This window comes from Arachis hypogaea, chromosome 17 (assembly GCF_003086295.3).
Source record: "Arachis hypogaea cultivar Tifrunner chromosome 17, arahy.Tifrunner.gnm2.J5K5, whole genome shotgun sequence".
Taxonomy (NCBI): domain Eukaryota; kingdom Viridiplantae; phylum Streptophyta; class Magnoliopsida; order Fabales; family Fabaceae; genus Arachis; species Arachis hypogaea.
Genome location: NC_092052.1, coordinates 20,193,112 through 20,210,571, shown reverse-complemented (window position 1 = coordinate 20,210,571; position 17,460 = coordinate 20,193,112). Strand labels below are relative to the sequence as shown.

At 34.4% G+C, this 17,460-nt stretch overlaps 1 protein-coding gene across 2 annotated transcripts; it reads left to right on the top strand.

The window, feature by feature from the left end:
- The first annotated feature begins 1,645 nt into the window (after window positions 1-1,645).
- On the top strand, window positions 1,646-8,113 carry LOC112766468 (choline-phosphate cytidylyltransferase 2). Of its 2 annotated transcripts, XM_072222587.1 has the most exons (12): window positions 1,698-2,003; window positions 3,066-3,242; window positions 3,971-4,653; window positions 5,047-5,095; window positions 5,181-5,304; window positions 5,382-5,495; window positions 5,595-5,690; window positions 5,776-5,818; window positions 5,901-6,056; window positions 6,165-6,245; window positions 7,266-7,376; window positions 7,505-8,113. In XM_072222587.1, the coding sequence occupies exons 3-12, from the start codon at window positions 4,636-4,638 to the stop codon at window positions 7,715-7,717; spliced, it is 1,005 nt and encodes a 334-aa protein (XP_072078688.1). In that variant the 5' UTR covers window positions 1,698-2,003; window positions 3,066-3,242; window positions 3,971-4,635; the 3' UTR covers window positions 7,718-8,113. The 2 variants fall into 2 exon arrangements, with proteins under 2 accessions (XP_025668149.1, XP_072078688.1); XM_025812364.3 differs by lacking the exon at window positions 3,066-3,242 and having other exon boundaries at window positions 1,646-2,003.
- Window positions 8,114-17,460: the final 9,347 nt, after the last annotated feature.

The window sequence follows — 17,460 nt, the reverse complement described above, 5'->3', positions numbered from 1 at the left end:
CAATTTGATTTATCATTCTTTCTTCTTTAAGATTTTTCTTCATTTTTTGACCACGCACCGTTGGATGAACACCTTTAGTGTAGTATTTTTGGGAAATCCCCACCTTTCATTATGCTGTTGTGCTTTTGAACATCTTTGTATTTTATTTCTCAATAATTAATGAAATATAACCTACTATCTTTGAAAAAAAAAAGATAATTATAATAGTAGTTAGTAAGAAGTAATAAAAAATCAACCAACAATTAGCAAATAATTATACATCTAAAATTTAAAATAAACACATATAAGATTACATACACATTTAACTATTTTTAATTTATCCCTCAATCACTAAGGCTGTATTTATTTTAGAAATTCAAATTCAGATTATAAGAGTATGATTTAGTATCATGTTTGATAGTTTGAAACAAGAACTAAAATTTCAGTTCTAGAACACTTAATTTAAGTCTCTTTAGTACTTCTAGAATGTGAGAACACAGGGGACTAAAATTTTTGGGGACGAAAATTAAAATTTTAATAATATTTATTTTAAAAAATATTCTCATTTTAATTTTTTAAATTCTAATTCTACCTTTAGTTGAAAATAATTAGGACTTTTCTCTCCATATTTATCTTAAACAAAAAAAAAAATACTAAAACATAACTCAATGTTATAAATTATACATCTTAAATCAAACACAATATAAAAACCTAATTAAATGTCTATTTGTTAATTTCTTGTCTTTTAGTGTGTGTCTCTCACTCAATCCTTTTTTTTTTAAACCTGTCACTCTTGTTCCATACATACCATTAGCGGAGCCACGTTATAAGAAGGGGGTAATGGCCCCCCAAATTAATAAGGTGTATGTGTAAGTTTCTAATTTTTTAGTTTAGCTTCTTTTTAATTTTTAATTTTTTCTCTTTATTTATATTTTTCATGTTACCCCTTCTAAAAAAATTTCTAGCTCCGCCCTGATACATACAATATATCCTTATCACAAAATTAACATTTTATTAAGTGAATCAACTTCATTTACCACATTTTTTGAATTAAGTAGGTTTATATTTATAATAGAATTATTTAATTATAAAACATTAAAGTATTTAATAATATTTATATGTTGTCATGAATGACACTTAAACAATGTCTCTATTTATAACGAAAGTGTAAAGGTTTCAAATAAATAATAAGCACGATGTTACTTGATATCCTAGAAGTAGAAGTAGTACTCTTGAAATGATATAAACGATATAGGGCCCGTTTGGAAACTCTATAAGTAGTTTTTTTTAACTTTTGACTTATAAAAAGTAATAGTATTAATGTTGGGTGAAATTTTCAAAACCAAATTGCAACTTTCTAAGAAGTTATTTTGGAGCTTATAGAGAAATTAAAAAAAATGACTTCTCTCATAATACTTCTACTTTTCATTACATTTTTTTAAAATAAACACTTTTAGAGTTAAAAATCCAAACACAAAATAACTTATTTATAAGTTACTTTTAACAGAATCATTTATTGTTTAAGTTATTTTATCAAAAGGAGCTTAATTAAATTAGTTATCCAAACTGGGACATAGTCTTGCGCAACCGTAAAGAGTGAACCAAAACACACGAGAATGTGTTTCAAATTGCAACTATAATTTGACCGCTACAATAATTTTCACATAATGTGATAATCTTGCGACTATAATGTGGTCATAAAAACCGATTACCTGAATGTAGCAGTGTCAATTATTGAAGCCAAGACTTCAGGGTTGGCCCTAAATCCTTCAAATAAAGTTCAGCCTATAAATCTAAAATTACAAAAACATATTTTATAAGACCCTGACCCTAACCAAGTTTCAACAAAAAATTAGGATAGGGCCTAAAAGCCCTAAAATTAACTCCACTCAGCCGCCCAAAGTCAGAATCGGTGTCTAAACTCCGAACCCCTAAAAAAAGAGACCAACAAAAACTCCCAACTTCAAAACCGAATCTCTCTGAAACCGGTTTTCTTCTTCTACACCTCGAGTTTTTCTCTCCAGGTAACGTCTTTTGTTATTTGCTTCTTCAGCTCATGCTAAAAGAGGATTCTTTTTGTTTTTAAAATTGGAAATTTCATTTTTGGGAACATAACTGGAATTAGGGTTGTTAATTTTTCTTTTTATTTTTGAATTGTTGTTATAATTGGTGATTCTATTTGGTTCGGTTGGTTGATTGCTCCTAGATCTTAAAGGATTTGACAAGGTTTAGGTAGTTTGACTTTTTTTGTAGTTGGTAATTTTTGTTTTTGGTTATATTTTTTGGGAATTGCATGGATCTGTTGATGATTTTGCTGTTGTTATCTGGAGCTTTGTAGTTTTTACTTTTTAGGTATGGATCTGAACTGGATCTGAGCTTTGTAGTTTGTAGCTTTGTAGAATTTAACCGTTTTGATGGAATTTTTTGGGGGGTGTTTATTTATGTAAGAGTTTAATTTTGATGCACTACTAGTGGAAAGCTTTTACACATGATGCAATTATATCTGATTTTTTGGATGATCATTTATACTGTCAAAGTCAATATAAATAGTAGTTATATTATTGATGTGACATCGTCTAATTAGGTGCATAAATGCATCAAAATTAAATTCTATTTATTAAAAAAAAAGCTATCTTAAATGTTAATGTTCTTTGTTCTGACTTCTGAGTCAACCTTGCTTTGTTGGTTACTAGTTTGTGATTTTCCTTGTATTTTTGGATTATTGTGTGTCTCTTTAATAATAGGAAACTTTGGAATTTGCCCCATTTAATATGGTTTAACTTGTTAATTCAAGTGAGTATGTTAAATTCTATCATACCTTGTTACATCAATGTGATTGGAAGTATGAAAAGAGAGCTACCTTTTGAGAAGGCACAGGAATACAATGGAATATCAATGCACGAAAAACATTGAAAAGGTTCATAGGTTTACTAATTTTTAACGAGCAGTGATTAATCCTTACATTTTAACATTGAAAAGTTATCCTTTGAGATTAGCGGTGCTGTACTTTCATTTATTAAAATTTTCATATTCTTTTGTAATTATCATATAGGTTCTAATGATCTGGATATTTTCTTTAACATCAGTGAATTAACCTAATCAGTTTGGGATTAACTTGAATGGACAAGCAATTGAGCAAATAGAAGAATAGTTGAGAGGAGGTGCTATTTTTCATATTCTTTTGGGTAGCGTTTGGTGGAGAGACAGAGACTGAAAGACTGAGACCGAAAGACAGAAACCAAAAGACAGAGACTGAAATAAATGTCAGTATTCTGTTTGGTGTAAAGTAGGTGACAGAAATTGAAACAATAATAAAATTTTAATTTAATTTGTATAAAAGGTAAAATTGAAATTAATTAATTGAAATAAGGGTATTTTAGGTATAAAATGTTATTAAAGTTTCAGTTTTTCTCTCTAAAAATTTCAATCTCCTGTGTCCTCACTTTTTAGAGGTACTGAAATACTGAAAATTTAGAGACAAAGACAGAAATTTTAATACCAGTGTCTGAGCCAATAAACATAATATTGAGTCTCAATCTCCCAGTCTTTATCTCAATATTTCAAAATAAACGCTACCAGGTGTTTCGGTTTTTTAGTAGAGACATTGATGACGGTGGATACGAAGGAGAAGGGTGATAAGGGTGATGAGATAGAAGATGCTTAATTGATTGATGTATATTGTATGTGTTTTTTAATTAGAATCTTTTCATTCCTTTTATAATGATATGGAGCTTGCACTGTGTAAGGAAATTTCTTCAAGAGTTTGTGTGTGATTCGAAGTTTCATTATGCAATTCTAAATTGAACACAAACAGGCATATGTATAACTATCATTTGGAATCAGTTTGTATATAGAAAGTTGAATTTAATATGAATATTGAATGTTGAATAATGCATATTATTTGATATCTATTTTTTAACTTTCTTATCTTCTATACATAAAAAATAGCACAGGGATAGGCTTCTAATACGTTTTATGTGTGTTATGACAGGGGTTTTTAAAACCGATTAAATTCAAACAAAATCGAGCAACCGTACTGAGTAAACCGATAACCAAACAAACCGAGAATCGAAAATTGAAAATTGGAATCGATAACTTTGGTTTTCGGTTCTGACTCCAAAAAGACTTGGACCAAATCAAACCGAGCCGGTGAATGTAAACATGCATATGAATTTTACGAAAGTACCCCAACTTTACCTAACCTAATACACTCACTCCCTTTCTCTCGTTCGTTCACGCCGCCGCCTAATTCACCCGCTGCACCCTCCTCTCTTTTCACAGAAACCCCTAACCTCTACTCATCTATGGTCTCTGCCGTCGTCGTCTACTCCAACAACCTCCGTCGTTCTCAGTCTCTCTCCCGGCGTTGTACTTAGTCTCTCTCCGCGTCGTTCATTCTCAGAATCTCTCTTCGCGTCGTTCGTTCTCAGTCTCAGAGCACCGTCGTTCTCTCTGCCATCGCCGTGGTGCACCCGCGTCGTTCCGTGGCCGTTCAGCGTCATCGTTCTCACTGCTCAGCGCCGTCGTTTTCACTCCTCAGCGGCGTCGTCCTCAGCAGGCAGCAGCGGCGTGGTTCTCAGCGAGTCAGCGTCGTCGTCGTTGTCAGCGCCGTGCCGCCTTGTTGTTCCGTCTCTCCCCTTCATCGCTGCACTTCCAATGGAGCCTCAGCCTCAGGTATGAATTTGCTTCATTGATTTCGTTCAAATATTTTTGTTCTGTTTGTGTTTTTGTTTTTTTTGGCTATGAATTTGCTTCGTTGATATCATTCAATTGTTTTTGTTCTGCTTAATGTGTTTGTTCGATTTTTTTTGTTCTGTTGATGAGGGTTAAAAAAATTTTATTTCTGTTTTTGTAAGTTTCAAATTCTTTATTTGTTCTGATTTTAATTTGTTACTGCAGTTTGATTTTTTTTTTTTCCAGTCTGTTTGTAAATTCAGTAGTTAGTAATGTGAATCTGTGTGCAAATTCAGTAGTTACTACTAATTTGTGGGTTAGTTTTGATTACTTGATTACAAATTCTAACTCATTGGTGCTAATTTTTTTTGGTGAATTGCGATAATTATGCAGTTTGATATCAGTTCAAGTGACAACATTGGTGACACAGAAGGAGCAATAGGTTACTTTTTTTTGAATTAATTGAAAAACCGAAAACCATTGGTCTCGGTTAAAAGACATATTGACACCACTAATTGGAATGGCAGACCGCAGCAGTGAACATCGGATGTTACCACCTCCCGTGGACCGCCCTGTTCGTGTGTACGCGGACGGCATCTACGATCTCTTCCACTTCGGTCACGCTCGTTCCCTTGAGCAAGCCAAGAAATCGTAATCCTCTCTCTTCACTTTTGTGTCGAATCAAATTAATAGATCTCTTGTGTTATCCTACTTACTCTCACTTTTAGATTTCCGAATACTTACTTGCTGGTGGGTTGCTGCAACGATGAGATCACCCACAAATACAAAGGCAAAACTGTTATGACTGAGGCCGAACGTTACGAATCCCTTCGCCACTGCAAGTCAGTCATATTTGTTTCGCTGACTCTTCTCTCTCTCTCTCTCTCTCTCTCTCTCTCTCTCTCTCTCTCTTGTGACTGATAATTGCGGGTTTTGAGCAGATGGGTGGATGAAGTCATTCCCGATGCTCCCTGGGTCATCAACCAAGAGTTCCTCGATATGCACAACATCGACTATGTAGCTCACGACTCTCTTCCGTAAGAACAATCACTCAACTAATCTCCTCAACTCTATACGCCCTGCATCTGTCTACTCATTCCACCCTTTTCCTCCTGTTCACAGTTATGCTGATACAAGTGGTGCTGCCAATGATGTTTATGAATTTGTATGTCTCACCCTTATATTCTTCATTTTTATCTACTTCTCCTTCTTGCTTCCTTCTATATGGTCTGCCATTTTATTCCCAGGTTAAAGCTATTGGCAGATTTAAGGAAACAAAACGAACAGAAGGAATATCCACATCAGACATTATAATGAGGATTGTCAAGGATTATAACCAATATGTGCTGCGCAATTTGGATCGTGGCTACTCTAGGAAAGAGCTCGGCGTCAGTTATGTCAAGGCATGACTTTGCCACACCTCCTTAACTCAACTATTTCTCCTAATATGGCCTTCCTTTCCTCAATCACCTTATACCTTTCTTCACTCATGTTCATTATATAATAAACAGGAGAAGCGACTCAGGGTCAATAGAAGGTTGAAAACATTACAGGAGAAGGTCAAGGAGCACCAAGAAAAGGTTGGCGAAAAGGTATGCCCCCTCGTTTAGCTAATCAAGTTCAATTGCTACTTTCTTTGGCCAATATCATGTCAATTGAATTGCTTGTTGGAATTGTCGATGGATAAACGTGTACACATATTTAAATGCAATAGTTGGACATATAGAATTGCTACTTTCTTTAAGGGTTTATTATCAGTTATGTTCAAGTGCTGGACACTTTGATTTTCAAGTGCTTGTTTGAGGACAAAAACATAAACTAAGGGCATGTTTGGTTGTCGGGTAAGAATTCTCTTGGATGAGCTCCATGTGTAATTTTACACATCAATCTCAGACATGAATGTTCATCCCATTTTATCCCCCAGTCAGATATATCCTATGGGCGTAAAGCATAAAAACTTTAGATTTCCATTCTCGCTTTTGTTGAACTCTTTCCTTAAAGCCCTCATCAATAACAATAAGGAACTAACAACTGTCTATCCTAACATTCCTATGTCTACATTCCACATGTTGATGCAATTTGGAAAAAAGACTGGCCTGATGGTAGTTTTCTAGTAAAATAGAGAACTAAAACCTTTGTGATTCTGTTTTTTCATGTTATTTCCAATTTTTTTTTCCGTTATACATAGTTTCTAGAAGCAAAACTAAAGCGGCTTTCTTGATTATTGATCTTGTTAAATGTTGATAAGCATGACAGGGAGCTGTTGTATATATAGGAAGTGTTGAACCTAATAAAGTTTTCACTTAGTGGGCCCGGATAAAGGAGAAGGGTTGTGTTAGGCCTTCGATAGCCAACATAAAAACTTAGTCGAATCTTCATGACATGGATAGCAATCTACATGGGTTCAAGATTTATACTGGATATATAATGCAGTTGGAAACCGATCTTGGGGATAATTTCATTAAGAAAGTATTGTGTCAAAGCCTTACTTGCAGACTGCATCATTGCAGTGCCATGGACTTTTCCATTCTCCTTTCAATATTTATCCATGGTTAATAGGATATCTCTGTGTTTTTCTCTGTAGAAAAGTATAATATATTCTTTGTTATCAGATCCAAATTGTTAAAAGGACTGCCAGTATGCACCGCAATGAATGGGTTGAAAATGCTGATCGTTGGGTTGCTGGATTTCTTGAGATGTTTGAAGAAGGTTGTCATAAGATGGTGAGTTAACCAACCTAGGGGGTAAATGCGACAACTCTGTTGCTACTAGTGAACTATTAGCTGGCTTCTCTCTTCTCTCTTCTCTCTCTCTCATTTTTCCTTTTCTGTTAATGTGTGGATTTTATCAGGGCACCGCAATTAGGGATCGAATTCAAGAGAGGTTAAGAGGTCAACAATCAAGAGACGGATCTTTTCTTCTACAAAATGGCAAGGATGGTGAGGATGTCGATTCTGATGAGTATTACTATGATGATGATAGCGAAGAAGAATATTTTGAAGAGTATTATGACGATGAGGAGGTTAATCCTAAGAGTAATGGGGATGAAGAAAACAAAAAGTAGGTGTACCTCAAGGAAGGAGTTAGGATCTTGGCGGAATGTGCGTAACAACTGCCCATGGGGATTTCTGTAATATTATATGTTATATCTTGAATTATGGAACATGCTTCGGAGTTGCATTGGGAACTTCCATTTTGCTGGGTTTTTTTGTTTTTTTAACTTAGTTTTGCTTGTGGAGTGCTGGTATACATGGAAAATGATGTTTGTGCATAGCTTAGTACCTAGACTTGCCCTGGGCTTACATGTTAGTGGTTAGTCAGTCAAGGAGTTGATATTAGAGGAGAATTCTCAATTCTGTATCCTTTCTATTTGTTTGTTTACTTTTGGGAAATTTTCATGATAGAATCAAGACAAATAAAATAAAAATAGGGTAATAAACACGTAATTTTGTTGTTGGCTTGTCTGGTTTCCAATCCCATTCCCATCTCTTTTAAATTGTAACATCTGCGAGGAAGTCATTCTCCATAGCAGTACAATGTTAAGCGTTAACTGTTGAACATCATTCAGGGTATTTAATTTTTTGGTCTGAGCTTGAAGCCTAGAACTAAGTTGGTGCGTGGGCTCACCTTCAATGGTCCAAGACTTGCAAGGAAAACAGAAGCTTCTTAATTCCTGAGGTATGAGGTACCATTAGCTACTTACTAGCGATGGCGGCTGCTGCTCCACATAATAATGAATAGTAATACACATAAACAAGGGGGCGGGGTTGGTCAACAATAATCGCCAAGTTAGAGCACCTAATTGCCTGCTTTATGTCACTATACGAGGGAAGAAGCAGCAACCCCTCCAACCCCTGTTCCCACCCTCACCATGGCATACTTGTGTGGCCAGCTGCGGGCGGTAGCCTCGTACTTGGCCCTGTCGGTTTTGTACATGTGTGCACATGACTGTGAGGTGCAGCAGGAGCTGCCTGTTTCGAGGACGATTGGAATTGCTACAGAAAAAGGGGGGTTGTAAGCAAAGAACATAAGTGATGCTGGCGGCCTTCATTACTGCCCCAGAAGGAAGTATTATGCATACTTCATCACAGGTGTCATTTGGCACCATACCTTAGGGCACATTTCCTTTAATAGATTGTAATAGTTAATGAAAACTCACCCTTTCATTTCATTTCCAAGTAATAATGTACCATACTACCATGTGACTCATGTGGCTCAGTTTTTTTATTATTGGGATTATTTGAGTTTTTCCATTTTATTTTCTAATTTGTGTTATACATGTATGTGGGTTTGGAAATGTGAACTTTATTAAAGATCAATTCGGCATTGCCGAAATGTTTTCAAAATTTTTTTAATTACTTTAGAATTTAAAAAAAAAAATTAATTCATTCAAAATCAATTCGGGATTGCCGAATTGTTGTATAAAAAATAAATAAAAATTTCGAAAAGTATAAAACATAGTTGTTTTGTCAGAAAAAGTAAAACAACAGTGCTATTTTAGCATTACGTGAGTGATGTATTCTCGTATGTGCCGTTTTGTATACTATGTATTTTAAAAACTTATCAAACTAACTATAAAAGGGAGAAAAGGGAGACGCTTGTTGCATTCGAAAGTTAGGTTTAGTGGTTTAGTGATGGTAAAGGGTATTCTTCTTGCTTTCTTCTTGCGTTATGTATTTGTCTATTTCTTGAGTTTTGTATTTTGAGCGAGAACAAAATTGTTTGAATGTATAAAGTGAAGGGTTATGTTAGTTTAAAAATATACTATAGTGGTAAAATTTTATCTTAAACATATGAGGATGTAAATTTTGTATGTGAGAATCTGTGTTATTGTTGTTCTTCTTGAAATAACATATGAAGCACTTAAGAATGTACTCGGTCAAAGTGTAGATTACCAAATATTGAAGAGAATAACAAATGTTTTGTACAGATAATCTGTGTTGGTATTTTATGGGTTTGTTCAATTTTAAATAATGCATGTGGCTGATGAAAAAGTATGCAGAAAATATTTTTAACCTACTATCAAACTAGAGCACAAGTCTCAATTATCGAGTTATATGTTGAGTTCGAAAAAATTGTTGAAGTTGATTAATCCGGAGCTTAACATAGATTGGAGTGGTTATAACAGTAAAAATGAAGAAGAGTTTGAAGGCAATTACCAAATTCTTGGTCCAAATGAAGATGGAGATGAAGAAGATATAATGGTTGACACAGATGTGACAGATGTTGCAAATGTACTAGCAGATCGGCATCCATTCGAAGAACCATCTTTCATGCATACTTTAAATCTTGATGCCATACATGCACTAGAGTTTCTTGAGTATGTCAATGCAGATAATTACCAGTAGTAGCCTATTTTTAATTATAATCTTAGTAATCATGTTAATAGAAATTTAGATATAGTTAATTATTTTAGTCAATTATTAGCTTTGTTATTATTATTTTAATTATTATTAATATTATTATTATAGAGATAATTAATTAATTATTTTAGTCAATATAAATTTAGCATTCTATGATTTATTTGGTATTGTTATTGGTGTAACCCCACCCGTTGTCGTAGACGATGAATTCATCATTGAAATGGAGTTTAACTCAAGAGAGGCTATGATTGTAGCAATTAAAGAGTATACCATTTGTAGAGGAGTTGATTACAAGGCGTTTGAATCAGAACCTACGACATTCTATGCAAATGTACAATACGGAGCAACTTGTGATTGGCTTATTAGAGTTAGTCTTATCAAAAGACAATATTGTTGGGTTATAAGAAAATATAACGGTAGCCACACATGCACCAACACTACCATTTTCCAAGATCATGTTAAATTGGACTCAGAGATGATTGCAGAGGCAATAAAGTCATTGGTTGAAGCTGCCAATCTCTAAAGGTGAAATCTGTAATTGCTGAAGTATAGTCTAAGTTCAATTATACAATAAGTTATTACAAAGAATGGTTGGCTAAGCAAAAAGACAATTGAAAAAATAATTTGTGGGTGGCAAGCTTCTTATAAAGCTTTCCCCACATGGTTTGAAGCAATAATAGCAAAAGAACTATTAGCAGCCGTTGAGTATGAAACTGCATATGCCTACCAAGGGAATGAGTTGGTTCAGGATATTTGGATTCTGATGCGAGTTTTTTGGGCTTTCTATCCTTTCATTAAAGCATTCAGAAGCTGCAAATCGCTATTACAAGTAGACCGCACACACTTGTATGAAAAACATACAGGAGCTTTTTTAGTTGTAGTATCACATGATGGCAATGAAAATATTTTGCCTCTCGAATTTGCCATAGTTAAAGGTGAGACTGCCGATGCATAGTACTTTTTTCTTAGCCATTTGCAAACACATGTGGTGAATTGAGATGATATTAATCTTATCTCTAACCGACATGAGTCCATTAGTTCAGCCATAGCTCGTAGTAGTGGAGCATGCCGGTAAGTACTATGTTATGCGATCCTTTAAGGTTAAAAAGATTTTCTAGAAAGTCCTTGTGAAACCCAAAATGCCTCCTTACTCGATGCTACTCAACGCACTCAAAACATATCAATGGCATCATCGCACTCCATAGATTTGAACCCTCATTGATCTAAAGTGGAATTACATGAGGTGGAACTCAGTTTGAGTTGTATGCATCGCATAGAAACTGCAAAAATATATCAAAGAACAATGTTATCAATAGTAGTTATTAACTGAATTCAATATCAATAAAAAGCACAAATAACAAAACACATATTTTGTTTGGGAGAAGATCATTCAACCTTCTCCTCATGTGAGTGGTTATCTAATGTCTGTATTGATCTTTGCTCGGTTGATAATCATTTTACCTAACACATAATTGTGATTTTAGAAAGTAATTAAAACAAAAAAAATTAAAAAATCACATCATATCAAAATTTTACCTGCATGTAAGCGAAAAATTAGTATCTAACGGCAGAGGCCCTATTGACGGCATTCATATCCATGCCTACACATGGAGCAGTGTAAGAGGACCATTCATATCCTTGTAATCATATCGTGATGCCCGACACAGTGATCTGTACATATGTGAAAGGCATGCGGAACCCCAATTGAGCTTCTTAATGTTAGAAAATTGTCAAAGCAATGGCAAAAACTTCCAATGCACAGTGACTCTGGACTTGTCACAGAATAATGTCGTTCCGAACAGTAACATTATGTGGCATTTTATATACATTTCTTTACTAACCCGATCAGCCAAAGGTAGACGCCACTTTACGCTGCGGAACCATGTCAACTTGATCCCGCTTCCTTTATGGTCGTTTGGTCCAGGTGCAGTCCAAATTGCATTAGACACCTGTTCTCTAGCTAATTTGTGCTGCTATCAGTCGATCCAGTCACCAGTTGGCCATGAGTTCGGAGTTCCAGGATCATCGCGACATCCTCTAATGTGATCGTGTACTCACCATGTAAAAGATGGAAAGTGTGTGTCATAGGACGTCACCTTTCAACTAGTACCTTTTTCCTACTTGGACAATGAACAATAATTCTACCAATCTGAAATATATAATAAAACTCATTTTCTCTTAGATGTTCTTCTACCTTGACATTGTAAGAGTTAATTTGATTTAAGTGTCTCGGTGCAACTTTCTTGAAGCCTAAAAAAAATAAAATAATAATATTAGTCAATAATTACAGCTAACAGCAACAACATCAACAATAATAATGATAATCATAAATATGATTAAAAATAATCATTAATCAATAATAATTACTTAATTGGTAATTTCTAAATTACTTACATATATAAAGGATGGTCAAAATATTCTATAATCTGATTTTCAAGGCATGGAATGTTACGACCTCCCATTTTTGCTTTTTTTTTTTTTTTTTCAAAAAAATAGCTTATTTGATAAATATTTATTACAAAAGATAAATTACGAACTAAGGGTCACTAAAATTGTATATTAACCATGATTAATACTAATTCTATTTTTTTAATACATTGTTTAAGCAAAACTAAAATTACTAAAACTATATTCTAAATTAATAATAAACCTGTTTTTTAATAAATAATTAAAGTAATTAAATAAAACTACAATTACTAAAATTAATAAGTCTTTTTGTTTAAAAAAATAATTAAAACAAAACTAAAATTACTAACAAAATATGCTAACAATTTTATTAATAATTTTGGTTTTTAAATAAACATTTAAAAAATAGATAAACTACTGCAAAATACATAGAACTATATAAACAACTAAACACTAAGTAATTACATGTTGTTAATTCATTAGTTAATACTAATCAACTAACACTAACAGTAACAACTAACATTAACATTAACACTAACTAACAAGATTAATAAACAATTGTTAGTAACAATTAACAACTACTACTCTAAATAAGATTAATCGACTAGACAACAGCATTAATAAATTATATATTTTTAGCATACAAAATTATTAGAATAATTAACTAAAAATAATGTTAACTAAATTACTTGTATTATAAAATACTAGCGGTTCAACAGGCACCGCTTTTCTATTGTTTTTAAGAAATTAATTTTATGTTTTTGTTAATATATTATTTATTTTTTAAATTTATTAGATAAGTATTTTTTATTTTAATATTGACGTAATCTTATTTATATCATATTTTGTTGAAATTAAAATTACTATAAACTACTTTAAAATGTTAAATTATAAAACCACACAATAAAGAGGTAATATAAGATGGTCATAGTTTAAAGTTCTGGGTATTATATGAGGTGAAATATTCGATAGAGTAGATTTTTATTCTCAACTATTCTAAAATATACAAAAAGTATTTTCAGAATGATAATACTTCTATTGTATTTCTTTAAAAGTTTTGAATGTCGTCTATTAATTTATAATATTTTTAATTTAATTTTTTAAATTTATTATGCCAAAATAACGATATGATGAAGATTTTGTCTGCTAAAATTACGAAAATATTTTTAAAAATTAGTTTATTCATTGTACTTTATTTTGTTTTTGGGTGTTTATGTTATATTCCATACATTATTCAATTTTAATTTGATAAAATTTTTTTTTATCATCAAGTGCTTATTATCTAGTTACTGTAATTTAATTAAGATTTATTTTTCATCACTAAAGGATGTAATGTGTATTATGGTTATTGCCATTAAATAATATTTGTAGTAGCATTTTTTTTAGTTTGTACTTAAATTAGTTATTCAATAAAAATTTGTCCGATAACTCATAAAAATATATACAATGTTATCTATGTTTTTAATTTGAGAATTTTTAATTTAGTTAACTATTGACTTGTAATATTTAATATAGTATTTTGATATTTTTTAAGAAATTAGAACATATTTTTTCATGACCAAATTTTACTATCTATTAAATTTTTAATTGGATAAAGATTCTATAATAAAAAGGATCCATATAATTTGTACAATACATTAATAAATACATGAGATAAAATAAGACATATTTTTGTACTATTTTTTAATAGTTGTTGTTTTATGTTTAAGGTAGATCTTTTCTAATTTTACTATTTAATTTTAAAAAGATATATGTTGTTACCAAAATTTTATTACAAAGTTATTGTTATTATTAGTCTTATGAATGCATTGCCTATTTAAAATTTATAGTATTTGTTAATTATTTGTTTTATTCTTTTATTATAGAATTCATAATTTTGTTTGACATTAGGCATTTTATATAACAGTGTACAACATCAAACCTCTTAATTTATTCAATACAAAAAATATTTTAAATGAATATTATGCGATGAAGATAAAATATTAAAAATATAAGTAGAGTAAGTGCTGGACTTATTTTACGTACTCTTTCTGCTAGGGTTTAGGTATGAGTGACGGAGTGAGCGGGGGGTTCACGAAGAGGGTGACACATAGTGAGGTAACCGGTAATGCCGGCGGTAGAACTAAGGGGGACAGCGTCGGGGGTTTGTATCTGGTGAGAAGGAGGAGGGTACTAGGGTTTCTAAGGAAAAACATGGCTTTCAAAAGGTTTCCTTCCGCGACATGGTGACTGGACAGAAGTCTCCGTCTCCTATGCTTTGGAACGAGGCTTTAGATGGAGAGAGGCTAGCCAAGGTGATCAAAGGGAACCACGGAGATTCTCATCCTCCTCGGGTCATCTTCTCAGAAGAAGGGCTGGCGGCGTTATCTGTACCGTATATGGAAGCGATTGTCGTCAAAGTCTTGGGCAAGCATATGAGTTACACAGCGATGGTGCATAAGTTGAGTATGGTGTGGAAATTGAAGGGTGGGTTTCAAGTTCTGGATGTAGGAAATGGTTATTTTCTGGTGAAGTTTGATGCTTTCGAAGATCGAGAGAGGGTATTACTTGGTGGTCCTTGGATGATATCTGGGTTCTATCTTGCTGTAAAGCCATGGTCACCTGAGTTCTATTCAGAGGAGGAGGTTTTTGGATCCACCATGGTATGGGTACGCTTTTACGGCTTAGGAATTCGTTACTACCATGAGAAGGCTATGTTGAGGATTGCCGCTGCGGTGGGAAAGCCAGTGAAAGTCGATGTAGCAACTAAGATGGCAGCAAGAGGGAAGTATGCGAGGGCTTGTGTGGAGATTGATTTAGGCGTTCCCATTACTCGTAGTGTTGAGGTGGATGGGAGGGTTTTGGATATTGAATATGAAAGCCTTGAGTTGGTCTGCAATACGTGTGGTTGTTATGGGCATGTTGACGTGGACTGTAAATTGATTAGTTCAATTTCGACGAACATTGATGAAACAGGGGTGAATGAAGACAAGGAACAAGATCATGAGAAGATGGATCAGGTACCATCTTCTTCTAATATTGAGAAGCCTTTTGTTTTTGGTAGTGCTACAATTGGGATAGAGAAGAATAAGGATAAGGAAGTGCATGTAATGGAAGGGGCACATGCAGGGGATACAACGTGGACCAAGGTGGAAAGAAAGACAAAGGGCAAGAAGGTCTTTTTGGGTAGGCATGACCAGGATAAGTCCAAAAAAGTTTATGTGGCTAAAGGAGAACCTGCTATGAAAGGCATCAATGGGGTTGAATCATCTTTACACATAAGTAAGGGCAATCAAGTGCTAAAACAAGCGAGGAACTTTAAATTAGCTTCGTCAGGTTTTACCTCTGCTCAAGGTGTGACGAGTGGCAAGCAAGGACCTGGTTCAGAATGGGTAGGGGCTTATTCGCAAGGCGCGGGGACTTCTAAAACGCCATTCAGAAGCAATTTAAAGAGATTAAGGCCTAATTCTCTTCAGAATTCCCCGGTTGAGAATGGGCACAGTATGGTTACAGTGGAGATCCCACTCACTACCCTTAAATAATCTGAGGTGTGGGTCTCACTCCAAGTAATATTAATATGGATTGTGCAAACATTATAGCTTGGAATGTGAGAGGAGCTAGTAATAAGCTGGCTCGGGTGCATCTGAAACAATTGGTAAAGAATTTTCATCCGTACATTTTTATCATTTTAGAGACTCATTGTGCTTTCCAAAAGGTGGCTGTCTTTTGGAACAGATTAGGTTATACTCCTATTCATATTGAAGAAGCTCAGGGGCATAGTGGTGGTATTTGGGTTCTCTCTGCATGGCCTGGAGTATCTTGCAATGTCGTGGCAGCGAGTTCGCAAGTGGTGTATGTTGAGTTTTCGAATGGCGGTTTCTCTTGGGTCTGTGCAGCAATTTATGCAAGTCCCGTTCCTAGCATAAGGGAAGAAGCTTTGAGGGTTTTGACAGATTTTTTCAGAAATTATTCAGGTCCTTTATTAGCTATTGGGGATTTTAATGAGATCCTTCTTTCATCTGAGGTTAAAGGTGGGAACTTTGTCTCTCGAAGGGCAGTGCGATTTGGAGCTCTCCTAGATGAGTGTGGTTTGATTGATTTGGGAGCTCATGGATCCTTGTACACTTGGTTCAGACATATGCAGGGTAATCGGTTCATCTCGAAGAGGTTGGATAGGGCTGTGGCTACCGATACTTGGTGTTTTCGTTTTCCGGAAAGCTATGTGGAGAATTTGGCAAGGATGCATTCTGACCACTGTCCCATTATGGTGCGATGTCAAGGTAATGATAGAAGAGTCGGGGTAAAACCTTTTCGTTTTCAAGTAGCTTGGTCTTATCACCCAAGTTTTTCGTCGGTGGTCAGGGGTGCTTGGGACAAGGGTAGACCCAATCCTATTCGTTGCCTTTCTCAGGTCAGAGATGATGCTTTGGCCTTTAACCGAGATGTCTTTGGGAATATTTTTAAAAGAAAGAGGGAATTGGAGAGGCGTGTGACCAGTATCCAACAGAGAATGGAGAGAGTTGATGCTTTATCCCTTATACAGGAAGAAAGGGAGTTACAGGCTGAATATAGTAATCTGCTTATGCAAGAGGAGTTGTTTTGGTATCAAAAATCCCAAGAGCACTGGGTCAGATTTGGAGATAGGAATACTAAGTTCTTTCATATGCAAACCATTATGCGGAGGAAGCGTAACAAAGTTCAGGGGTTGTTTTTGGAGGATGGAAGATGGAGTACTAATCCGCAAGAACTCGAAGAATGTGCAATTGGATTTTATAGAGATCTTTTTTGTAATGTGGAACAGGTAGAACTTGATGTGATGGGGGATCAGGAATTACCTTCTTTATCTCGTGAAGCTATTGAAAGTCTCACAAGAAATGTTTCTAAAGAAGAGGTTAGGAAGGTGGTTATGGGCATGAACTCTTTTAAGGCCCCAGGTGCCGATGGTTTTCAGGCTTTTTTCTTCAAGGAATATTGGGAAGTGGTTGGTACAAAGGTATGGGAACTTGTTAAGAAGGCTTTCGCTGGGTTTGATCTGGATAGTGCTCTGTTTGACACTTTG